Source organism: Sciurus carolinensis, chromosome 16 (genome assembly GCF_902686445.1).
Source record: "Sciurus carolinensis chromosome 16, mSciCar1.2, whole genome shotgun sequence".
NCBI lineage: Eukaryota > Metazoa > Chordata > Mammalia > Rodentia > Sciuridae > Sciurus > Sciurus carolinensis.
In genome coordinates this window covers 29,589,961-29,616,157 of record NC_062228.1, presented here as the reverse complement: position 1 = coordinate 29,616,157, position 26,197 = coordinate 29,589,961, and the positions used below count along the sequence as shown (strand labels likewise).

General features: G+C 44.5%; 1 protein-coding gene across 2 annotated transcripts in view; it reads left to right on the top strand.

The window, feature by feature from the left end:
- Positions 1 to 25,981, top strand: part of Fto (FTO alpha-ketoglutarate dependent dioxygenase) — a 379,184-nt gene extending 353,203 nt beyond the window's left edge. The window contains exons 9-10 of one of the 2 annotated variants that reach the window (XM_047528062.1): positions 23,701 to 23,871; positions 25,659 to 25,981. In XM_047528062.1, coding sequence (XP_047384018.1) covers positions 23,701 to 23,854 — 154 coding nt within the window. In that variant the 3' untranslated portion in view covers positions 23,855 to 23,871; positions 25,659 to 25,981. Of the gene's footprint in view, positions 1 to 23,700 lie in introns of both variants that reach the window. The other variant, XM_047528060.1, reaches the window with a different exon arrangement.
- Positions 25,982 to 26,197: the final 216 nt, after the last annotated feature.

Sequence of the window (26,197 nt, the reverse complement as noted above, 5' to 3'; positions counted from 1 at the left end):
CGATTATGTTACAGTGGTTTCTATGTACCATAGATTAGATTTTTATTAAGGGTTTTATTAAATAACTGGTGTTTCACCAACATCTAATTAAATCTTCTATCTAAATTGAACAGAAAATTATGGGGGAAAAGAAAGCATTTGTAGTAGACTTTATTACAGATAAGGCTATTATTTGTTCATCTTAAGAATTTGAGATCAAATTTACAAGCAGCATCCTCATCAAATTTCTTTTCTGGGCTGCTGAGCCCTGGCCCCTTGAAAGCAGCCCATTATCTCCCCCTCCCCCTTTTTATTATAGTGTCCTGGTTGTTGGCAACACGCCCGCTGTTTAAGGTTACTTTCATTAATTAACCGAAAGTTAATTTCTTTGCAAGCAAAATCTCTGATCTCATTATGTTGTCTTTAAAGCTGAAAGCTTCAGGTTTTCTGGTCTCCTTTGATGACACAATAAAAAGCATGCTCTTTATCTTAAGGGAAACTGTCTCCAGGGTTTAATTTAATAGTCCTTGAAATAGTTACAGCACACCAGGCAGACTACAATGATATGCCAGTTCAAGAAAGGCTTGGCTTTGTCTGGGTTAGAGAGCCCAGCGAATGCGCAGATGTGGACCACAACACATCCGTCTCCAAGAAAGTTCTACATTTTGCCTCTTCCTGTCCCATTTTTACATGAGCCCTGTGCCCCTGTCATATGTCCTGTTTGAGAATGACACAAACACCAACACCAGTGTTCCTTCAGTGTGCCACTGCCCCGCCATTTTATTCTCCGGGGCTTCAGAAGGTTCGATGGGTTGTCTCTTTGTCTTTAATGCTTTTGATGAGCTCTTTTGTCCTCTGGTGGAACCAGGAGGACAATATTGGGTGGTTTAAAGAGTTCAGGGTAGTGTGGCAGGTCTGTATGGGAATCCCAGGCTTTCTTTGCACTGGCTCTGTGTCCTTGGATGTGATATATAACCTCTGATCCTCAGTTTCCTCATCAGGAAACTTTGAATGATTATATAAAGATAATTAAATGAGATAAAATGAAATGATTGATTTATTGTAGGAACTTACCACATGTTCGTGCCCTTCCCTTGACAGTCACGTTCTAGTCTTTACCAGGTGTGTCTGTAGAGGTGGAATTCATCCTGGAATTTGGGGCTGGCCTGTATACAGATTGCTACACCGAAAGAAGCAATTTGGGGAGATGGCTAGATTCCAGACAGCATACTTGGTGTGGAGTTGATGAGTTAGTCTCTATTGCCCCAAAGGTTCTTTTATAGACTTGGGGACATGAACTGTGTATTCTCTTTGTCTCTCTGAGTTAGCTTCATCCTCAGTGATGAAATCGTGTTGCTTTTTGGAGCATTAAATTCAGTGAGTCGAGAGTGGCCAAAATGTCTTTTCAGAACCACCAGGTGTAGGTCACACAGAGGGGACAGAACTCTTCAGGTGGCTGAAGTCTCGAGAGCAATCCAGATACACGGAGAAGCCATTTGTATCCCACTGAGTCCAGTTGTGTTGCACACACAGCTGAGATTGACAGTCTGGGGGGAGGTCTGCTTGGAGGGGGTAATGGCATGACCCGACATGCCACTTTGGGTGCTTGGGAGACTGGGGCTGCACTATTTGCATATTTCCCCTGTACCAGTTCCTGATGAAGGATGTGTTGACTCAATTCAAGCAGGTCAAAATCACTTAGGCAGAAAATCCCAGGTCTTGGGAAGAAAAGTCATGTGCCTCTTGGGCCCTTGGCAGGAGTCAAAGGTCTCAGGTAATGTATTGGCAAAGATCCTGTCTGCCTCGCCGCCTCGCTTACTGCCTCGCCAGGCTTTTAGGCAGAAATATTGTCAATGCTATTGATTAGTTGATCTGATAATCCAACAGGCTTCCTGATGTGTTAAATTTCCTCCCTTTGGATGACTGTAAGTGTGGGCAGAGGGTAGACTTCTGTTGGGAAGAACTCTCTGTGGGCCTTGCTGAGACACCGCTTCTACAGTGAGGTTGCTGCAGGCATGACAATTGCAATTATTCTTTTGGCTGTCACATTTAACCCTTCCCAAGACAGTTTTTCCCTAGTTAGCCATTTTGTCTAGCCTTAGTTTAGATTTGAAAAAACACTTTGTCTTCTTGTGTTGGGCCTTTAGGGTCTCCGAGTTTATTGGCATGTTTTACATTTGTGTTTAGGTTTTTGTTTGTTAATTTCCCTTTCTACTGGGAGTATGTTCCATTTCTAGATCTTTCCTTCCTTCACGTGCCCTCTATGGCAGAAATGAAAGTTTCCTTTTCCCTGGTCCTATACCAATCTTTAAACCTTCCCTCAACCGTATCCCTCATTTGAAAAGCATATGGCAAAAAGAAAAAAGACAAAGCATATGGTAACTTTATGAAAGGCACATAATTCTGATGTGTAGACATCAAAGAAAGGGTGACCAGGGCTGTAGAATTTTCCAGAAGGATCAGAGAGATAATAAATAAGCAGTGGTGACAAGCAAGCACTGAAGTTTGTTTGCAAGTTGTTGGTGAGGAACCTGGTCTGGATTATCCAGAAACACTCCTGAATCCTCTCTTTTTCGTTGTTGGTTTCTCACCCCACCTCCCTCTGACTTCCAACTGAAGGCCCTTCAGCCTTATTGAAAGGGCACAGAGCTACCCTTGCACATCTACACCACCACTTGGACAAATTATGCCTTTAGCTGTTGGGGTCCCCGATGCCATTTGTTCTACACTCCAGCTTACAGTGCCCGACATCAATTACACTCTCAGCCCTGGTACAAAGAATGCAGGATGACTACTGTAATCCCCTTTGCAAAATAATAATAATAATAACAACAACAACAATAAGGCCTCTGGGCAGAGCGCGTTAAACCTAATTCAGATTTTTTTAAAGTGGAAAACAAATCATAAATACCTGAGAGATGAGGTTCATAATAGAAGCCCCAAGAAGCCCTTTAACCTGGGCAAAATCCTATAACACAATTATATACAATTTCACACTTGACTGAAGCTGTTATTTGAGCAAAATAACCATTTTTCTGCTTGCACTAAATGAACCACGAGATCCCTGTATCCAGCTGCAGGAAAATGTAGGATTGCTCATTCAGTCTACATATAATCAGCGTACTTGATGGCAAGGGCATCGTAGGATCAAAAGAGTTAATAATTGGATCCTGCCCACAGCAACCACACAATTAAGGGCAAGATTAGCAGAGATGAAAAATTTATTGTGGGAAATGCAGTGATCGTCTGAAAAACAAAATGATTTCACTGAGCAGTTGTTCCGTTGCCATAATCCTAATGATCAACTCTATTACACTAATAATAGCAGAAAAACTAATTGCAGTGAGGACAGGACAAATCTTTTTTAATCTGCGTTGTCATCCCAACTAAGTCCCAACCCATTTGTATTAACCTTTGCTGACAGAGTCACATGACGGACATAATTTCTTATAATTTACCAGCTATGGATCTAACCTTTCTTCATCAAATATTCATAAAGGCAGGATTCTCAATGATTTTCTGTCTCTCTTCATATTTACAGCTTGTTGTCTTCTTCCTTTTTACAGTAATTTGGACACAATTGAAGTCAAATGGAATTAAAGTTAAATGCCTTTAGCAACAAAGGTGCCTAAAAGCGAAGACTTAGGGGAGGGGTCGTGAACTGAAGGGGGGAAGCTTGTGTTCCCAGGCCCCTCTGCATCCAGAGAAGGTCTCCAGGCTGTTCTGCCCCAGAAAGGCAAAACAAAATCAGCCCGAGAGTGAAATACCATTGTTTTTTTTTTTTTTTTTTCTTTTTTTGCTCCTGGTAAGAATGTGTTCAGGCCTGTTGTGCTGGGTGCTTAGGAGCCGAGTTGAGACTGAGAGCCCCAGGCCTTCCCCTGTCTCCAGGGCTTGCCGGGAACTTCAGCTGCCTTGGCCAGGCCCTGTTTGAGCATGTGTGCCCAGAGGGCCCCAAGAAACATGCCAGGGGCTGAACGGTGGACAAGGAGAGTTGCTTGGTACATTTCCTTAGAAAACAAATGTGAATATCTGAAACCATTCCTGAGAGCATTTGGGGTAGAAAAGCATCTGTTTCCACTTCGCATCTTTGTCGCTTTGACAAGTTTTCTTAACAGGTATGTAGAAAAAAAAGAAAAAAAACGGATGAAGCTTAGGTGTTTAACCTTAGTAACCTGTCCCTTATTTATACTTTTCTCTGTGCAGGGTCTCAGTTTCCTTGGGATGGCGGAAGTAGGAGGAAAGAGACAGGCAATCAAAAGAACTCCCTTTTTTGGCTCTAATCCTCAAACGACCCTACCTTTATTAAAACAGCAAAGAATGTTGTAGATAAATTCTCCCTTAAGATGCAAAGAAATTGTTTCCCCTAGTTGACTTCAAAGCCCTGTATTGACCAAGCCAAGCATTTTCTTCTTGCTGAGTTCTCAGAATTTTGATTGGTAGAAAGGAAATAAGAGCTGAAGAAGGTCTTTATAATCTTTAACAACTGATACACATCTCCAGCTAAGTGATTTGGTTTTATTTACCATCATCAATATCTTTGTGTGTGTGTGTGTTATGTTAGGGATTGAACCCAGGGGTGCTGTACACTGAGCTACATCCCCAGCCCTTTTTATTTTTTATTTTGAGACAGGGTCTCACTAAGTTGCCAATGCTGGCCTCCAATTTGTAATCCTCCAGCTTCAGCCTCCTGAGTTGCTGGGCCACTGTTAATATTTTTATCTATTTTTAATTATACAAGTAATACACAAATAAATGTTCCTTTTCTTTTTTTTTTTTTTTTTTTTTTGCAGTGCTGGGGATTGAACCCAGGGCCTCCTGCTTGCGAGGCAGGCACTCTACCAACTGAGCTCTATCCCCAGCCCTAAATGTCCCTTTTAAAAATTTAAGTTTTATAGATAAAGGATACATAAAGATAAAATCTTCTTTGATCACCACTCCCAATCTCAGACTTTCTTTCCCTTCTGATATTCTCCTGTGCATTCACAGACATAGCTGCTCCCATAGGCAAATCTGTATTCTTCATTTATTTCACATAAATCGTTATCCTGCTGTTCAAATCAATATCCAAATTGCCTTTTTGACTCAATGATATGTCTTAAGTTTGAATATCTTTCCATGTTAGAACATATACATCTATTCTATTTAATTATTGCAGAGAAATCCATAGTGTAGATATACTGTAGTATATACTGTAGTTTAGTATCATTCCCTCAGTGATGGGCATTTAAGTTGCCTCCAGGTTTTGAAATTATAAATAAATTGACAAAACATCAGTGTCTATTTGGAACTGAGATGATTCAATATACTTGTCTTGACCGCATGCTAGCTATTGCAGATAAACTTTGTGAATGTTTATAGTGACCTGATAGCTCAAAATACTTTTTAAAATATTTCCTACAAGCCACACTTTCTTTCTGATGGTAAGGGCAAAAACAGTCATGAGATATTAGCATCCCAAGTGCCCCAATAGACAGCCAGGTGTGGGGCACATGCCTGTAATCCCAGTGGCTCAGGAGGTTGAGGCAGGAGGGTCGTGAGTTCAAAGCCAGCCTCAGCAACTTAGCGAGGCCTTAAGCAACTCAGTGAGACCCTGTCTCTAAATAAAATATAGAAAAGGGCTGGGGATGTGACTAGGTGGTTAAGCACTGGTACCTGGGTTCAAGCCCCGGTACCAAGAAAAGAAAAGAAAGAAAGAAATGTTCCCAACATGGCAGTGAATTAAATGTCTTCTATATGAGAAAACTGATAAGCTACTGTCAGAAATGCCCGAGTAAAGGTTGTTATGAAGGGAGGGCATCATGAGGGCAGGTTTCCTGCACAGATTCAGTCAGCAGCTCACGCTCTGTCCTCTGCACTCCACGCTGGGAAAACTCTGATGGTGGACAGTGTTCTCGCGCCCAACCCCGCATTCTTCCCTTGCTCGTTTGCCAGCGCCCCTGGTTTGGAGGTGTCGCTGTTGTGTCAGGGATGGCCTGCCAATCAGGACATGCACACGTGACCTTGATAACCACCCCTCCAGCTCTCATGAACCCAGTCAAAGATGGCAGGATAGTCTTTGAAAGGACAAGATTTTGCCAGAATGTTTGTTTAATGAATACCATGGAAACTGTTTCTCTAGGGACCTCTGAGATGCTGTCATTCTTCTGGACAGAAAGTGGATAGATGCTGCGATGCCCACCTTGCTGCCTCTGGTAACTCTGTAAAATGATGTAGCACCTTTGGAAAACAGTTCAGTGCACCCTCAAAAAATCAAACTTCAAATTATTTATGACTCGGCAGTTCCACTCCTAGGCATAGACACAAAAGAATCAAAAGCAGGGACTCAAACAGGTACATGTACGCCAGTGTTGATTCCCGCATTAGTCACAACCAAAAGGTGGAAAGAACCCAAATGTCCCATCAGCAGATAAAGAAAATGTGCTATATACATGCCATGGAATAATACTCAGCCATAAAAAAAATGAAATTCCAGTACATACTCACATGAATGGACCTTGAAAATATGCTAAAATGAAATAAGCTAGGCACAAAAGTACAAATATTGCATGATTCCACTTCTGTGAAATATCTAGAACAGACAAATTCCTGCAGACAGAAAGTAAATTATAGGTTACCAGGGGCTGGAGGAGGGAAAATAGGGAGTTGTCCTTTGATAGGGACAGAGTTTCTCTCTGTGATGATTGCACAATATTGTGAATGCAGTTAGTGCCACCAAACTGTATACTTAAAATGGTCAAAATGGCATATTTTTGTTGTATGGATTTTATCACATTAAGAAAAAAAAAAAGGTCATGGAACCAGAGATAGAATTCAAGAACATCATCTGAAGTTACAAAGTCTTCTCACAAAGGAACTAAAAATACTGAAAACACTGTTTCTGTTATCCATTGCAACATAATGAATCACCCCAAAACCAGTGACTCAAAACCACCGTATTTTATTATTTCTCTTCTAGGACTCTGGCCTTCTGTGGGTTGATTGGGGCTCAGCTGGACAGAGGGGACAGGACATCTGCAGGGCCCACTGTGGTGTGTGTGGGGTGGAGCAGGGGGTCAGATAGCAGCTGAGGCTCTGCGAGATCTGGGCCTCTTCCTCCAGTATGCAGGGCTACCCACTCTCCATGTGGCCTTCCCCTGTGGTCCCTCCAACAGGGTATTCCGTCTTCTTCAGTGATGGCTTTAAGACTCCAAGAGCACAAAAGGAGAAGTTGCCAGATTTTTTTGTTGTTGTTGTTTTCAAGAAACTAGCCCAATTGTCACCTCTTGTAATCAGTTGTTGAAAGCAAGTCACAGAGAGGGCCAAGGCAGACTGCAGATAGGAGTGCATGGTGGAGGTGGGTCCCTCGGGAGCCATGTTTGGAGGCTCGTTTCCCAGACACCATTTGCACGTGCCTGGGATAAGAGAGAGTCAGATCCTCAGGTGACACTGCAGGAAACTAACACATGATATCCAAAGTTGGTAAATCAAGAAATGGCAGTCTGTGAGTATTAGAGATGTTGACTGACCACTATAAGACACATGTCTGGGGCTTTGAAGGACTATTGCTTTTTCATCATGGACGCTTCTAGATCATTAGATTTAAAACTGTGTACGTGCAGAGTTTCATTGACATTGTAGGGTGGTGGTTTGGAGTATGGGCTCCGGGACCAGACCACCTGGGGTCATATTTTAGCCACAGCATTCCCAGGCTCTGTTACCTTAGGCAAATTACATTACCATTCATGGCCTCCAGGGTTCCATCTGTAAGGTGGGATCGTAGTCTTACCAGCCTCAGAGAGCGATTAGGATTCTAGGAGTAAACTCACTTACAGTGCCCAATAATGTTAACTATTAGCAATTACAACATTAAAAAGAGAAAAAGCAAGCTAGCCCACAGCAAACCCAGGATCCCAAGACCTGGATGCTAGTCTCCTGACTTTGTCACAAGCATGTTGAGCAAGTCTATGAGTGTCACCTTTAAACTAAGTGAGTAGGAGATAAGATTAGCTCCTGAGGACAGCGGTTGTATCAGATTTGAAGTCTAGGAGAACAAGCCACAGCTGTCAAAAATTACCTTGTTGAAAAATGAGAATTCCCTCCTTTTAGGGGAGCGCTTCAGATTCTTCACAGTGGAACCTGCTTCTTCATGCTCACCCTGTACCCACTGTGGAGAAATAATTCAGAGACTCACTCACTGCCTGCCCAAAGACCTCTCTCCTGGGAAAGAACTTTATAAATCATTTTAAAAGAGTCAGTGACCATAACTCCCAGGCGCTTACATGAGACCAACTGGAAAAGGACATTAACTTGGAGCCAATTAAATTGCTTCTAGTCTGTATTTGCTGGCCTCCTGAACGAATCTCTCCCAGAAGGCCATTCATGTGGTCAACCCAGGTGAAAATGCGCTGGCGCTTCCCTCCCTAGAGAATGCAGAACTCTCAGGCCTCCCCATCCTCCCCCCAGGAAGCAGCGAGACCTGAGAGGTGCCTTAAAATATCACCCCATAGAAGTGGTCAAATTTTAAAATGACTTTCCCTTTCGTTTCCCCGTGCACTTGAGAAAATGAACTCATGGTCACCTTTCTAGCATTGGTGAAGGCCGCGGCAGGAGCTGCTTTGGGAGGGAATGCAATCCTGGTACCTCTCCATTCACACCACACAGCCTGGCCACTTGCTGGTGGCACCTCCACACCCTGGCTTTGGAGCTTACTGGCAGGTCCCTTTGGGCACTACTAGTACCTTTGTGAATCAATCTCCAGCTGGAACGAGCTTCTTAAATTAAGAACAGCAAGTTTTCCCCGGTCTTGCAGCCTCACCTGAGCTCACCTACATTAGCACAGCACAGAAAGCATAATGGCCCCTCAGTAAAGTATTCTACGCCAACTCCCAGGTGGTCTGGACTGCAGAAATGTTCTTCCAAAAAGTGTAAATTCTAACTTAGCAGTCTGCGGAGAGGCCTGGCTCCCTGGCAGGCCCAGCGTGGGGCAGGAGGTTACAGCAGCTAATCAAGTCCTTGCTGTGCTGTCCCGACTCACTGCCGAGCCCTGGCTCGTTCCCAGCTGACCCTGCTCCTGTGATGCTCAGGAAGGAGCCCAACTTCTCCATTAATCGGCCTGTTTTCAGGAGCTGGAAAGGTGACTTGTAACAGGCCTCTTGTTCCCAGTCTCCCCTATAATGACATTCTGCACAAGCAGATGTCGTCCTTTGATTCCTTATGACCTTCTGAATTTTGGCAAATGAGAAAGCGCCTGGGATCTGCAGTGGGGGCCTAAGGGTGTCTTTCCTGCAAAGAGCCACTGTCATCCTCCTCGCCACCCACCCCCAGCCCTACCAGACAGCGTGGCAAGGACATGGCCTCACTCATTCCTCGTGTGGGAAAAAGCCTTCTTCCCGGAGCCGGGGGGCTGAGATGCAGTGGCGGGTACCGTTTCACACTTCCGTATTTACCAGAGGTGGCTCCAGGTCCCTGTGACTGTCTCAACTTGACAGATGAGAAAATGCTGCTTAAGTGCCCTCCTCAAGGTCACCCCACAAGCAAACACTGGAGCTGAGAGAATGAGATCAACCCAACAGCGAAGGAACTGCAGATCCCGGCTTCAGAGCCCTCGAGTGGGAGTGTTTGTGCCGGCCACTGGCAGGGACACGGGACTGCGGAAGGCAGATAATGTCTTATCTCTGCTCCCCTCGTCTCAGAGACGCACAGGTAGGAAAGTTGTGGTCGTGATGATTAATTCATTAATCCCCCCGGTCGACCTGTGGTTGGGAGGCCACACCGCGACCCTGCTGCAGTCTCCGTGGCAGCTTGTCCTTCCTTTCTGAGGTCCAGTGGGCTTTGTTCTGTGGCGGGGGCATCACCAGAAGCGCACACAAACCTCAGGCAGGGGATTTTAGAATTGGGTCTACTCTTTCTTTTTAAAAACTCATTTCAAGCCAAGTCATTCTAGAAGCAAACCCAGGGCTGACCCAGAAGGCCTGTTCAGTCTTCCATGGCTCTCAGCATATAGGATTACCCTTCTTCCCCAGCCTGAGCACCAAAAGAATAGGAACAGCATCATCTGGATGTGAGTCGAGTTCTGAAGATACACATCAGGTGGACTTGGGAACGTAGGAGGCTCTGGTGTTGATCCCTCTCTCTTGTTCTAGTGCAGAGGGGACAATGCATCAAAGCCATCAGAGGATAAGGCTCAGTCCCCCTGCCTCCCCCTCAGCCCCAGAGCAAGTGGAGCCTAGGAGGCCACAGAAGAGACTAAGGAAGATGCTTTGCTTTACCAGACCCACTGTGTGTCTGTCAAGCATGGACGAGTCCTCTCATGAAATGGCCCAATTCCTAAAGGAATCTAGAGGCTTTCTGCAGAGTATTGGGTCAAGAATCTTACCACTCTCCTGCTTAAAATCCTCCAGTAGTTGTCCGTCTCACTGAGGAAGTGACTTCACAGTGGCTTCCAAGATGCTGGACTTTGCTGACTCCAGCTTCTTTCCCGCATTGCCCTTCTCCAGCCCCAGTGGTCCCTTGGCATCCTTTGAAGATGCCTAACTCATTCTCACCTAAAACACTCCCCTAGAAAAACTCCTACCACAACCACCTAGCCAAAGCACCCCCCAACTCCTCTTGATTAGCTATTTTTTAAAGATATTGATAGACCTTTATTTTATCCATTTATTTTTATGTGGTGCTGAGAATCGAACCCAGTGCCTCACACCTGCTAGGCAAGTGCTCTACCACTGAGCCACAACCCCAGCCCCTTGATTCACTTGTATTCATGTCCCCATTGGATTTGCTCCAGAGCATTTATCTCTAGCAAAAAATATATATATATATATTATCTTGGTTTAAAATTATCTTAATATTTATTTGCTTACATCATATGGCAAAAAAAAAAATACTGGTTTCTATTGTGCCCCCATTCTTTCCTTCTTCCTTAGCATAGAATCTCATGTTAAATGGTAAAGAAAATAGCAGTTCCTCCAGGAAGAAAAAAAACTACACTTCCCAGCCTCCTTTGCAGCCCAGTGACTATGCTCTAGTCAGTGAGATAGAGGTGGAAGTGATTGGCTGTCCTCCTTAAAAGGAGGACATAAGGGTCATTTCACCCCTCTCCCCTTCTGCATGTTCCCTGCCTAGGACTCAGATATGATGACTGATCCACAGGTGTCCTCAAGGATGACAGCCATCTATTAAAGATGGTAGAGCCAAAATGTAGATGGAACAGCTGGGTCCCAGATATCTATGGGCTGCTTTTGTGTGACCTCTTCAGACTTCTTCAGTGTGAAATAAAGGCGAACTTTCAGCTTTACCCTGTTATTTCTAGTCCCTCTGGCTAGTGGCTAGATGCAATTTATAACTCATACACATGGTTATTTTTTGTCCGCCCCTGCCCCAGAAGATAAGTTCCACAAGACTAGGACCTTGTCTAGCTCCCTGCTGTATCTCTACATCCTGGTACCTAGTAAGTATTTGTTGAATGAATAAATAAATGGGTAAATACTAAAAGCACCAGCGAAAATCCTCTGCCCAAATCCTGACTTTCTCAGTAGGTACTTTGTAAGCTACATGGAGTGGCATCCGTCTGAATCCCTGACCAGTGGCATAAATATTTATGTGGGCAAAAGCAATTTTAATTTCTAAATGTTAGCTGTAGAAACAGTATCATGCAGTTCCTAGAGGTATGAAATGCAAATTTGCTTTGAATTTAAGACTAGGACACTTAGAATATCATTGGAGTTCAGAGGCATTGTTAAAGAGATCTTCATACCACACGTTGAACTTCCACAGAAGAGCTGCACCACAATATAATTCTCTTCCTGTCATAAAATGTCCATGGCAAATGGAGCAGCCTGTTATCTCTAACCTTGAAGTTGAACAGCTTAAAGAATCCATGGATCGTGCCCTGGAAATGGTGGAGTCTCGATGCAAATGTGCTGCCTTTGATGGAACCAGAACTTGTCTACAAAAATAGTTTTTGAATCAGAGAAAGTGGCTGGTGGTGCTTCCATTTCTACCCAGAAAGGAAGCACAGTGCGGTAGAAAAATGCTGGACTAAAGACTGACCTACATTCTAGTCCCAGCCATGGGTCACAGTAGCCACGTGGCCCTGAGAGGCCTCTACTACCTCATCTCTGAGATAACATATGCAGAGAGAAACCATAATGTTTTTTAGTTTAAAAATCCGATTTTTTTTTAATGAGATGAGAAGAATCTTGGGGACTGTCTAACCCAACTCTTCATCATACAGATCTGGGTAATGACACCCAGAGAGTCAAGGTTTCGCCTGCCTTGATCACAGGGAAAGTGGTGGTAGAACTAGGTTTTGAGTTCTTGGACAAGTATCCTCCCCAACACGCTATCCTGCTTCTCCGTGGGATATTAGTATTACCACCCCTCTGATTGTATTCTGATGCTATGCAACAGGGACATTCTTTCCACTTGAAGGGTACGGTTCAGGTGCAAGGTGCTGTCTGTTCATCACTAGTGCATTCCACAGCATTTATTGCAGCTCCCAAGTGCCAAACTTTGCCCTGGGATTGGAGGATATAGCAACAAGCCAGACAAACAAATATCTCTGCCTCTGGGGAGCCAAGCACGCTCTTGCTCTCTCTCCTTCTCCCTCCCTCTCTCGCACACAGACCAGATGGTGTCAAATGTTATGGAGAAAAATTGGGGTTGGGAGAGGGCTAAAGGGGAGATGTTGCCAACTTAAATTGGAAAGGTCAAGGAAGGTCCATGATTAGATTCTGTTGAAACAGTGACCTGAGGCCGGGAGGGGAATAAGCCCCGTGGATATCTGAGGGGAAGAGGTCCAGGCAGAAGCATCCCAGGTGCTGGTACCCTGAGAGTGCTCTGCCTGTTGAAGGAAGAGCAAGTGAGCCAGGACCAGTAGAGCCAAGGGCACAGGGGACAAGTGGAAGGAGAGAAATGGATGGGGAAAGAATAGGGTGCATCATGAAGGACAGCTGGAGCTTCAGAAGAATTTCAACTGGTATGACCTTGATACACTAGCATTTTTATTTCAGTCCACCATTTTCTCTCTAGTACTGAATTTGGCCTCCCTCACGGTATTCAGGATTGGATGCCCCTGAGCTTTCTACTGTAAGTGCCACTGACCTCTCTGTGCATGTTCTTAGGGGAGAGGAGAGATGTGAGGGTCCAAGTAGCCTGAAGTTCCAAATAAGGTTAAGATAACTTGGGAGAGGTTTCTCAGCATCCAGACACCAATTAAGCAGGTTACACGGAAGTATTTCTAGAAACAGCAGTGCAGCAGAGATAGACTGACAGGTGAGCAGATGGGGAAAACATCAACTCAAATTTATTTCACAGCTTACAACTCAAATGAGCCACCCAAAGTCAGAACAGCTGGCCTTGTATTCTGTAAGCCATTGTCCTTTGCTTTGCTCATCTCTCAGGAGCATGAGTGGATTATGCCCCAATGGCGGTCTGTCTGTCAGTCTTTGACTTTGCAGGGAAGAATCCTTTGTAGAAAAGCAGGCTCTTTGTGTAAATCAGATTTTCCTGTAATGTCTGCTTATTCCACAAGTTACGAAGTTCCTGGGTTCTGGAAATCAATGACATTGACTTTTTAGCTTTTATTATCATAACTATATTCATTACCCATGTGACTCCCATTATCTGATTCTGAGTAAATGGAATTTAACCAAACAGTCAAAAGCAAAATCTTTAGATTTTTGCAGGAAAAAAATGTTTGTAAAAATGTAGAGTGCATCTGAAAACCACAGCCGCCTTGAATTTCTAACCGTACGTTTCTCTGGAATCTTTCTGAAGTTTGAGCCTGTCCCGAGCAAGCCTTACTTAAGTTTCAAGCAACAGGGAAGTCATGAAATTTGGAAAGGGTTATCTTTTGTCAATCATGGTCCTTTGTGGGCTACTGTGCTGACAGAGGACAGTGGAGAGACCAGATTCTATGACTGAAAGGAGGGCTTGATACTACCCAGTGGGGATTTAGTTCCAGAAACTGCATCCAGTTGGACCTTCTGCCATGTTGCAGGTATAGCATTAATCCCGCTCATTAAGCCCTATGCCTGTATGCTTCCCTCCCGATGGCTGAGTCCCTGGCAGAATATATTTTCTTCCAAAGTGTTTGTTTTCATTGTTGCCCTTTAAAAATAATGAGTTCATTCTATTCCCTTGCAAGGAAAGTTACTCTAGACCGCTTTGAAATTGTATATCTTTTGTTGGGCACATTTCTGCAGTGGTTCCATAGCTTTGTGTGCTGGGGAACTCAACCCGGTCTCTCTTAAACTTCCAACCAAGCTGCCTCAGACGAATACATCTAATCGTCCAGCCCATTTGACCTTTATATTGTTACCCTCGGGCAGGTAGAAGTCATGCAAGTTTCAGGTGACCCTATCATGTGACCAGAGACCAAAGGTCAGCAGCTCCTTAATGTTCAGCTGTCAAGGTAGCCCATTCATCACTATCATTATGCAGCTGACGAGCCGGCAAATGAAGCTGGGGATAAAATTATTCTCAACCTTCTACCTCCTGAATTTACACCCCAGTGTTGAGCCAAGCAGTCTCACATATTAAGTGATTCCAGGGGCCTGCCAGAGTCCCTGGAGTCGAAGAAGGACTTCAGAAGACCTGTTGTATGTGCTGGGCCCTGGGAAGTCACCAGTTGCCCGCTTAGGGGGCCAAGTTGCAGATCTGAAACAGCCGACCCTAAGTCTGGTTTCCTCTGACATGAAGATGAATCTAATGTCAGTTCTTTAGAGACCCTTGTCTCCGCACTCCCATCACATGCTCCTCCGCCATCTTTGTGGTCCTTTGAGATGAGTTAACATGATACAGTGTTTTCACCAACAAGCCTGAACCCAAGTGTCACTTATGAACATGAAGATTCTCAGGACCGTCCTCCGGAGAATCTGACTTGGACTAGGTGCCACGGGAAACTGTTTTTAACAAGGGCCACAAATGATTTTTCAATGTCTGTGTTTTGGAATAGTACTAAGAGATTGAGATGTGGAATCAGTTGGTTTTGGCTTCATATCCTGACTATCCCTCATTTGGCTGTGGTTTATTGGTTGGGTTGGTTAATCTTCTGGCCTCAGTTTCCATTTTGAGGATAAACATTTAAATGGAAAATGTGCACAGTACCTGGCACTCAATATCCAGTATTAACTGTCTTTAATGCTTTTAATTAGCATTATTACTTTTCCTTTGGTCTGAGGGACTTATCATTGGAGGAGCGTTGGCATGAGATAGAGTAACTTTACAGCATCTCCCATGGTAACAAAGACCTGTGGTAAACCTCTAAGGGCAGTTTCAGAGGAACAGGAATAAGGGGATGCTTTGAGAGTCACACAGTATCATCACGAGGATTGGAGAGGAGCCCTGGTGAAGGCAGCACCTACTAGCAGAAGAGGGGATACCTTTAAGCCATTTCATGACCAGAAAGTGTCCCTGACTTTCATAGCAGGAAGTGGGTCTTGCATCCCTGAGTCCTCATCTCCTGACCTCCTGGAGGTACTCTTTAAGCACCCGGCTGAAAAGCCTTTGCCACAGGCTGAAGAAACTAACTCATCCCTGTGGTTCCAACTGGGAAGAGGCTCTGGTTCCATCAGCCAGAAGGACAGGAAGCCCTCGTCAAAGGAAATCTCTTCCGAGAATCCCAAGTTGAAATTCTAAATGTTCTTTCCCATTAAAAACAAAACAGAAACCTTGATATTCATGGTTATTGGAGTGTAATACAGTATAATTAATAATCCATTTCGGAGAAATACAGTTGATGAGGGGAACAATGGTAAACTATGATAACCACTGTTTATATAGGAAATGCCATTGGGGTTTCAATCAAATGTGGTGGTCACAAGCCAGTTATGGCAGCTGGGCAGCACCTGCATTATGTCCTTCTCCCAGTAAGTAGAACACTATAGTAGGTCCTCTGTCACCTCCGTCAGTAGAGTGATTTTTTAAACCAAGATCCAGGCAGCAGAGTCATCCTTGCTGAATGGCATAACAGTGTCTTTAAAAATGTCTGCTTAGCCATGGCATCATCCTGGTTTTTAAAAACACTCTGGGCCTGGGGTTGTGACTCAGTGGTAGAGAGCTTGCCTAGCACATGTGAGGCCCTGGGTTTGATCCTCAGCACCCTATAAAGATAAATAAATAAAATAAAGGTATTATGTTCATCAATAACTAAAAAAAAAAAATATATATATATATATATATAAAAATAAAACACTCTTGATATATGTGGTAGTCAAAAGCATTTTTTAAGTGCCTAAACAGTCTATCTTATTTTATTAGACTTCTCACTTCTTCCCAGAAGTGCAAGACCCAAAAGTAGATTTGTACACAATTAGAAGTTTAGTCAAGTCCAGCTTCTCAAGTGGTCATGGTTGGAAAGTACTACCTACTATAAAAGTTTATTGACTAAAAAGGAAAAGGGGAAAAAAAGCTGACCCACAGGCAGAAGTGTGGCTTTTCCTCTGTCTGGCGTGTGTTGACTCCGCTGATCTGGAAACACGTGGTCCAGAAGCTACAGGTTAAAAGCCTTTCAAAGACAGAGTGAATGTGGCCTTTATCGGAATTCAGGTAGAAATTGGTTTTGCTTGGCGGTTCTGCCTTAGGTAAACAGTCCTGCAAAATTGGCAAGCTGGTTTTATAAAACCATCTTTGCCAAGGTAGACCATCATGATAGACAGAAGTAGGACAGGGTGGCTATTTATTTGGTTAAGTTTTCCAAAGTGCCATGACAGCAATAACAAAGGTCCAGGAAGACAAATGATCAATTAATTAACTCTTTTCCAAGGCCATAGATTGTCAAGGACTGGACTGCACACTCTTCCCACCATTGACCAAAACAAAGCACTTGAAACCAAGCATAAGGAGACTGAAAAGCAGTGCCATGGAGGGGCTTCCTCTTCTGGCCTGAATTGTGAATGTGGGCTTAAGCAGACAGCATGGAGAGCAAAAATTACACGTGAAAATCCCTGAAATTATGCATAAAGTACTGTCCAGGATTTAGATAACCATGTTGTATGAAAAACCCTTACGTTTAAACACTGTGATCACTCTCTGTGGCAGATGCCATGACTAATGGCCCAGAGAGGCAGAGGCAGAGTGTCTTTGGATGCCATCTTGGTCCCATGCTCCCTCCAAAGCATAAGGCCTTTGAGGGAATTGTTCCCCCTTTACCATTGTTTCCTGGTTTTTCATGCTGATCCTGGCACTTGGGATTTGCAGGTTAATGTGGATCTGATGTAACACCAGTGTTTTCAACCTGAGACCTCTTAAGCCTTGAGAGTAGCTTATATTGTTTGAGGGAATCCATTCTGATGTAGCTGATACCCTAAAACCAATCTCTGTCTAACATAAGTAGAGTGACTGTCAACACCTCATTGTAAATGAAAATTCCAGAAAAAAATCCAACTTAGAGAACATACTTTTTTTTTAGTAATTGGATACTTTCTGATTGAGTTGTTAGTTTGAACTGCTCTCATCTTTGGAAGTGTGTTGTACTTCATTTTAAATCACCCATATTTATAAATAGAATTTACATACTCTGGGAAAAGATACAGAGGCATAATTATACATTTATATGGTACTACACATATCTTAGAGCACTTTCATATATATTATTTGATCTTACCTTCACATAACCCAGGGAAGCAGAGAAGCATGAACTTCATTTAATAGTTGAGGAAACCAAGAGTTTGAAATATTTTTCTCAGGGTTACCCACGAAATATAATTAGAGATGGTTTAGACCCTTAAAAGACAACAGTATCTGATTTCAGCAGACAATAGATGTTTATATCATAAGAATGTCAAAGTCATTAGAATGGAAAGAAGAAAAACAAGTTTTGTCAGTCATTTGTCATAACAATAGTCCTTTTAGAAACTAGAAAAAACATTTCGCCTCCCTTACCCCGCTCCCAAAATTTGTAATCTCCTGAATATCTAAATTTAATAAGAATGGCTCAGTAGTTAACAGACAGGATCCATTTTAGTCCAAATGGAACTCCGTGGAAAAGATGGAATGGAATGGAAAGGGAGACCAGCCAGATGCCTGTGGGTCTGGCCCAGCCCTGGCTTTCCTGCTAACCATTGCAGGAGGTAAGGCAGCCGTCCCAAAATGGCAGTCCAAATACCCACCTCCACCATCTCCGAGGTTATTGTGAAAGTCAAATAAACCTGTGCTGTGTATTGAAATTCTTTGGGATATCTAACTAATGTTTAAAATGTAATTATTATTATCAGCAGGAGTTACTCTTCTCTTTCCCAGTAAAGAATTCTCTCTGAACAGGTTCATTTTTCTTTTCTCTTCAGTGGCCTGTGCTTGGCAATATTTTTCCATGAAGTTGTGTGTGTGTGTGTGTGTGTGTGTGTGTGTGTGTTAAGCTTGCATATTTCAATGACTATTAGCAGAAACCACTCCTCCTGAAATCTTTACCATTGCCTCAGGAGTAATGGAAATGTTACCTGTCCGTCTTTATTTGTTGCAAAATTTAGGGACAAGGAAGAAGATCGTATATGTTTTCTTAAAATCAATGGCCAGCACATTACTGTAAAACCTATTGATTAAAAACACAAAGTATAATGTTAGTCATTTAGTCTGTGAAGTGATGCAATAAGGGAAGAAATTTATCCTTTGACTTTTGCATTAACCTTTTATTGACTGCTTGCATACCCATAATTAACACACACTTTAGCTAAAGTGGTTAATTTTAGCATGGCGACCAGTATTCACTAATGTAACTGCAATCTTGATCGGCCAAATGTAAGTGCAGCCCTGGGGGAAATCAGTGGGCAGTGAGGCCCACATGAGTTACACCTTGGGGTGGGGGCTGGGGGACCTCTGGACAATCTGCTAACAGACCAGACGGCGTGACACCTTTCAGTCGCTTCCTGTTCTGCAACTAGGTTATTCTGGGAGAGTCTTTCCTAAGTAGCTAAGGGTTTGGGGAGTGGCTTATGGAGCCCTTGGAAGTGAAATAATAATGTGAATTTAGAAAGGAAGATCTTCATGAAAGGGGCGTGGTTTCTACGTAGATCCCAGTTCACTGGCTAACCTCAGGAGCTTCAAAAATAGACTTTTTCTTTATGATGGGAGAAGAGGACAAGGTTGAAAGGGGAAGTGGTAACTTTCTTACTCTTCAGCTGCTTTCCACAGGACTTGGGAAGGACATTAAGTTGAGGGAATCTTTTAAATGTTCTTAAAAAGATCATGCAGCTCTGGCTCGCTCTTCGCACAGGGCAGCGTGGATGAAGCCAGCATTCCCTTGACTTTGGGCTAGAGATTTATCCCAAATGAAACATCGGTTTGACCTGAACCAAAGACCAGGCCAGTTTGCCATGCTTTCAGACCCAGACTGTCCCTGCATGTCCCAGACTATCCATAGCAACACTGGATACGTGACAGGGCCATGGCCACGGATGCTGTCAAAGCCAGGACGTAGCAGAGAGGAAGGAAGCAGGGCCAGTGTGTCAGCTAGGATTCTTTAGCTTGCAAGTGACAGACAAACCTAAGTGAGAGAGTAAAGGCTCTGGGAACCAAAAAGTCTAAGCAGAGCTTGTGGAACAACATTATCCAGGACCCTGCATCTTATAGCATGGCAGCAAATGACTCTGTCAGGTTCGGCTAATAGTCCACAGATGAGGAGAGAAAACGGTCTTTCCCCCGCTGCTCCCATAAGAGTCTTCTGATTGATTCTTGATTTTTCCCTAGTTTGACTCATGCTTCTCCCCACAGTCCTTCCCAGTGGCTTGAAGAGGGGACATGCTCATTAACTTGGGCCCATCAAAGCTGCCCCTGCCCGAGAGGCGGAGCTAGTCCCACCCAGACCACATGGAACACGTAAAGAACACTAGCATCACACTTTGTAAATGGTGGCTGCTTTGGATGGACTTGATTTGTTTCTTAGCACACATATTCTAGAGTCTCTTGCACAATAAAGGGGCCCTGAGTTGTCTTAAGATATGGGGAAGGGATGAATTCCCCACAGGAAATGTGGAATCCTATTGGTGGGGAAGGAGGGAATAGATACCAGACAAACCACCTACCACAATCAGTATTTCCAAAACATATCAAACATGTGCTAGATCTTTAGGAACAACGGCTGATCCTGTCTGAGTCTGAACACTTTAACTCGTCACTGGAAAAGTTACAGCAGCTTGAATATATAAGCCACAGTGTCCCAGAATGTCCTATGTGACAGGATTCAACTGTAGGCTCAATTTGATTCCAACCAGAAAGTACTACCCCTGGATCTCCAGTATGTCCCCCAGAGAGAGCCAATCCAGAGGTTTCCCACCCAGGTGGTGTGAAGGGAGGAGAGCGGCACAGGTGTGACAGTCAGTGCTCTCGAGGGTGTTGATCGCCCGTCACGGTACCCATGATAGAAGTGATGGTAGCAAGGATAATGTGTAGCATTCCTCGAACTGTGTGCCGGGCAGGTTAAGCACTTTATATGTTTTGATTCATGTAACCTCGCAACAACCCCATAAGTACTGTTATTACTGCAGCCCACCCTCATCCATGGGGGATATGTCTGAAGAGCCACAGTGCATGCTGAACCATGGCTAGAAACCCCATAGGTACTGTTTTTTCCTGTGCATACATACCTAGGATAAAATTAGAGTAAGGGATTAACAACAACTAATAAAAATGGAATAATTGTAACAGTATGCTATAATAAAAGTCATGTGAATATGCACTTTCTTTCTGAAAATACTCCCCCTTCTGACAGTGAGGTGATGATGTCAGGTGACAGGACACCTGTACAACGAGGTGATCCCAGGTGAATGGTGTAGGCCTTGTGCTGTTGCCTTAGGCTGCCATTGAGCTTCTGAGGCTACATCAGAAGGAGAATCATCTTTTTGGAGCAATTCTAGGTCATCAAACCACAACAGCGTGGGGTGGGTAGAATACACAGTGTGTGCACGCTGGTCAGTGATTCACTTCCTGGACGGGACAGAGCTGGATGGCAGGAGGTATCATCGTGCTCCTTAGAAAAGTACACAGATGAAAACTTACACATTATTTCTGGAACTTTCCATTTAATATTTTCTGGCTGTGATTGACAGTGGGTAACCGAACCTGCAGAAAGTGAACCACAAATAAGGGGGCCTGCTGTGTCGTTGTCACTGTCACTGTTATTAACATCATCCCCACTTGACAGAGAAGGACCTGAGGCTCAGTGTGGGCACGGTTCCAGGGCCATGTCCCTGGAAGCAGCAGCTGCAGGAGTCCAGAGGACTCGCCCCGCCCACCACAGGGCAACCTCCCTGTGTGGCCATCTTAGAAACTGAGGCGGAAGGAGGCAGAACTAGTGATTTCAGCAAGAGGAACAAAACCCCAAGGGGACGTGCCCTCAAGTCATTCTCAAACCTTTCTTTCCCAGTCCCATGGCCCAGCATAATGCAGAAGCAAATGGCATATAATCTGAGTAGGGAGTGTCTGTCCCTTCTCTTAGGGAGATGCAGCAAACAGTGAGCCCTCGGCTGGGCCCTCTCACTATCGTTTGGAAATTGGCAGGAGCACTGGCATTAAGAATTTTAAAGCAATCTTGAAATTGCTGAATTAGGCCCTGAAGAACTGAGTGAAGGGCTCCCGGCCAAGCCCAGGTGGAGGGGTGGATACACACAACTCCTAGCCAGCGGGGCCTTCAGGGAAAGCAGAGGCTCCCGCACCAACCCTCCTTGGATGCAAAGACCAATGGCAAAAAACCAGGGAGCAGCTTTGCCCCAAAGCAAAGCCAGTGGCCTTGGGAAGCTTGTACAACATGGCATTAAGCAGACCTCTGCCGCAGGTTCTGATATTTTTAATACTTTCTCAAAGTGAGGAGGCAAACCCATCTGACAGGTGAAAAAGCATCTCTATTGACTTTTCACAAACCGTATGATATTCTAGGTGGATCGACACTTATCATGGCCCTTTAATCTGCCAAGCAGGATAATGTGTGCACGGATAATTTATCCACTGTGAGATTGAAATGCTCAATTTGGAATAACTCTCCCTACCCAGCAAATTGAGCATTACTCTACGATTCCGAGGCAGAGAGAAAGCACAATTTAAAAAGCTTTGCGGAGTTCCTTTGTAATTAGTCGCAGCTTCCCTTGAATATTAATTTCCCTCTCATCCCTTTCAAGTGATTTAGAGACTATCAGTAGAACTGGGGAGACGCACCCTGAGAACGGGGCCAGCCGGCAACCCGGTCCCCAACACCTATTGTGCAGGCGTCTGCTGAACGCGCCCTCTGTCCCCCAGTGCAGGGTGTGCTTATCAGTGCAAACAGTTTAATATTTATGCTAAGAGGATTGTCAGAGGCAGCTTCTGTTGCTTTAATTCTTGTTTTAAATAAATAATGAGAACATTTAAACACATTACTCTTCTTGAGGCCCTGAGGTCAGCTAATCTTATTATTTATGAAGTGATGTGCTACATAATAGTACTTAGTGCATGTTAACAGACGCTATTATCAGGGCCTGATGCGGAGAGCTGAAGATATATTGGAATGTTATGTGTAATGTACGACGGATTGAGTGCACAGGATGCCGGTATGGCAATTAACCACATGCGAAAATAGGTGTAAAGTTGAAGTATGTTTTCCCCCTAGGGAGCCCCTCACCATTAATAATTCCCCAGAGGAGACGATGTCTTGCAGTTAGGAACCTTCTGTCCCATCAGGCTTGGAGTGGGACTGGGATATCCCATTCTTTGATCTCTTCGTGGTCATTCCTACACAGAAGACTAATCATGGGTCTTTTTAATTGATGCACAGAAAGATTCAGGAAGGCGGAGGTGGCTTAGCTGTGCACCTCTGCTTGGCATTTGGTTTTGGTGTGTGCGCCGTGGCAGCCACGTGCTCCCAGAGAGTACAGAAATTGTTCATTCTTTATTGCCATTTGTTTCCTTCTCTCTGATCCTCGCTTTTCAGATAAATAAAGCTAAAGCCACTGAGCTCTCCCAGGCCAATTTTAAATAAGCTAGACTGTGAGAGGTAACTGCCTGCCGAGGTGGCGGTGATGTTGCCCCAACATTTTTTTTTTCCTACGAGGCTATAATTTAGCTGCATATGATAATTAATTTCTCTACTATTGATGAATAATCCATTTAATAAAAACCGTGATTTAAGTGTTTTCCTTAGGGACTAACTCTTGCTAGCCTCTTAATTTAATTTTGTGGAAGTTTCCTCCACCTATTCATCAGTGGAAATGATTATTAACCTCTATTTGCATATATCCTTATAAATCGGTCTCTCCTTGGCGTGCTTTTTTCCTGAGCCCAGCAAGCTGGGACACTTGTAAATCTCCAGGATCTCCAAAGTCAACCCCGGTCTGTAATATTGTTTAATCTATTCTTGGACGTTTTAATGCAGTAAATTCAATTTAATCTTTCCCAGTAATCTAGTAATACATTGAAATCCCACAAACATTTAAATCTGATAATGGCTTAATCACACACTTTAAATAACAGTTGAGATAATGAAAAAATAATTCACTATTTTAAAGGCAGAGTGACTGAATTTCTCTGATGATGGGCTTTGCCAGAGCTACTCAAGATAATACAGATCTGGGAATCGGGGAAAAAAAACCCGGCACCTTGAGGAGGAGGAGTTCTTCCCTCTCAGGGACACGTGCCTCGCGGCCTCGTTCTCCCCTGCTGTCTCTGGGCCTCTGCCTCAGAGGACTGTGTGGGGAGCATGTGTCCATGCTGGTCTCCGGGCTCCCTGGACCTTCCAGGAGTTTCCCCCAGTGGGTTCATTGCCTGCTCTTACTCTTGCAGGTGCCAGTGCCGAATCGCCCGAACTTTGCCCATGGACCAGAAACCAGACTGTCGGCCATACTGGGAAAAGGACGATGCCTCCATGCCTCTGCCCTTTGACCTCACAGACATCGTTTCAGAACTCAGAGCTCAGCTTCTGGAAGCAAAGCCCTAGGAGGAGCACCATCTTAGGTGGAGAAGGAAAAGACGTGTTGGCCTCTCTCCCGCAACCTTATCACGGGCTTGGGCAAAGCGTAGGCCTCTCTTGGCCCTCAGGTTGTAGAACCTGGGTCCCAATTCAAAACAGCTAGGGAATGGAGCCTGTGAATAGTACAATGTTGAAAAACAACAGTGCCATCGTCCCATTTGGTATTAAACAAGAACTTCCCCTAGAAAACTTGCCCACTTGGCTTTTTTCATAGGAGCCTGTCAGCCCCCAAGGGCCAAAGGAGGTAGCAGGGGTGAGCCCAACTCGAGACAGAGCCTCACCTGCTTTCCTCCTCCAGCCTCCACCAGATGTAGAGTGGACCCAATTGTCTGGGGAAAGACAGATCCTAGAGTCGTCCATCCCTGTTCCTCACCATACCCTCTAGAGGCCACCCAATATGGCCATCTCTAGCCAACTGTGGCATCTCCAATTTAAATTCAATTTTAATTAAAGATTCAGTTCCTTGGTTTCCCAAGCCACTTCAAAGCCACCTGTAGCTAGTGACTACTGTTTTGGACAGTACAACTCTGGAGCATTGGTATCATTGTAGAAAGTCCTCTTGGAAGAAGTGTTCACAGGAGGTATTCGCCTTTCCGGTTCTTCGTAGCTGCTCTTCCCACAGGAGAATGGAATTAAAAGAGCAGGGACCCTGAAGAGTAGCCTCTTTCCCTTTTCAGAGACAAAGCTCAGTAAAAATCCTGAGATGTAAGTCCCGCACACCACACTCAGGAACGGGGAAGTGTTCACAATTAAAACAAAGCTGACATCCTGTCTCTAGGGACTTGCCCTGTTCTGATGACAGAGATCAGCCCAGGTTACATTGCGTCATGAATTTAGCCAGCATAGCACAAGTTTTTCTCTAATGCCCCCATTTGCAGATAATGAGCCCTGAAGAACCCCAGTGCTCCATCCTAATAACATTGGCATTACAGAGACACCAAGTAGAAGAGGTCGAACCTGGCCTCCGGCTTCAGTGCCTAAATTAAGACTCCCACTAGCTTTGTGACCTTTGGCACATTCTCCTGCCTCAGTCTCCTCATCTCTATAATGGGGATGCTAAAGGCATCAGATCCCAAGATGAAGATTAAGTGACATAATCTAGCTGCAGACTTAGATCATTTCCTGGCACGTTTTAAATACTAGATAAATATTAGTGTTGTTATGTATCGGTAAGTGGACCCGGATCTAGATGTTTTCCCCTCCCTTTCTGGATCGCTGTGCCAGTTTTTTGTCTTGCGATGCCATTAAGACACCTTTCCCGTTCTGGCTTGGCTCCTGACCTTTGGTGTCCCAAGAAATCACCAGGGTACTTAGCCCTTCTTCTCCTTGGCCCGTTGCCTCCCCTCGTAGCCTTCACAGTAGATTAGGAGCGGGAGAACTTTTGCCCAGGAGACATGCACTGGGAATGGCCTCTTTGCTGCCACCAGGCTCTGATGACTGAAGGCACTCTCCCACTGAGCTGGTTCCCAGGCCACAGAGCGGCCAGGGTGCGCCATGTTGAGACTCAAGGCTCTCAGACCCTGGACTCATTCCTTCATGTCTTTGAGCCTCGGTTTCCTCATCAGTAAAAGAGATGCGAAGGTCATTGACAGGAATGAAGGGAAGTAACAGAAGCCACGCTGGGGCGCCAGGCTGGGGCCCCCGCCTCTGACCATCTGGCCCACTTTTTATTTAGTCCTCCTGATGTTTGTTCGTTGTTACATTTCCGTAGGTGCCAGTACTTTTGAATTGGGAGATTTCACATAAAGTAAAATGTCTGCATTCTCTTTAGAATCTGGAGCACCTTCCAGCCCTAGGCCTGCCTCCCAGCATGGCAGCAGGCCAAGTGACGTCTTCCCGCTCTGAAGTGGCCATGCCTCCCTGTGGTTTGCAATGAACCCTGTCGCTCCCTGTTTTTGTTTGCTGTAAACCTGACCTGCTCCACCCCTCATGTCCACACTTTCCAAACCTGCTTGCTCGTAGCCCAGTAGTAAGAATCACTAATGCTTAGCGCGTACCCCAACATGTGTGTATTCCTACCCAACTATATTCATGAACTGCTTGTACTCATATGTTGTGTGCATCATTAAACACTCATATACAATAAAGATATTAAAAGGATAAGAAACAGGGTCTGTGCTTTGCTCCTTGCACACGGGCCTGCTTCGCCAGCCTGGGTGGGCCCAGGTGGATGGAGGTAGTTTTCAAACCCTCCAGGTGCAGCCAGGTGACAGAGTTGGAGAAGCCATTACCTAGATGAATCTGAAAGGTAAAGAAGAATGGCCTTTGGGGCACCAGAGCTTGGTGAGCTTGAGGATCCTCACATCTGCT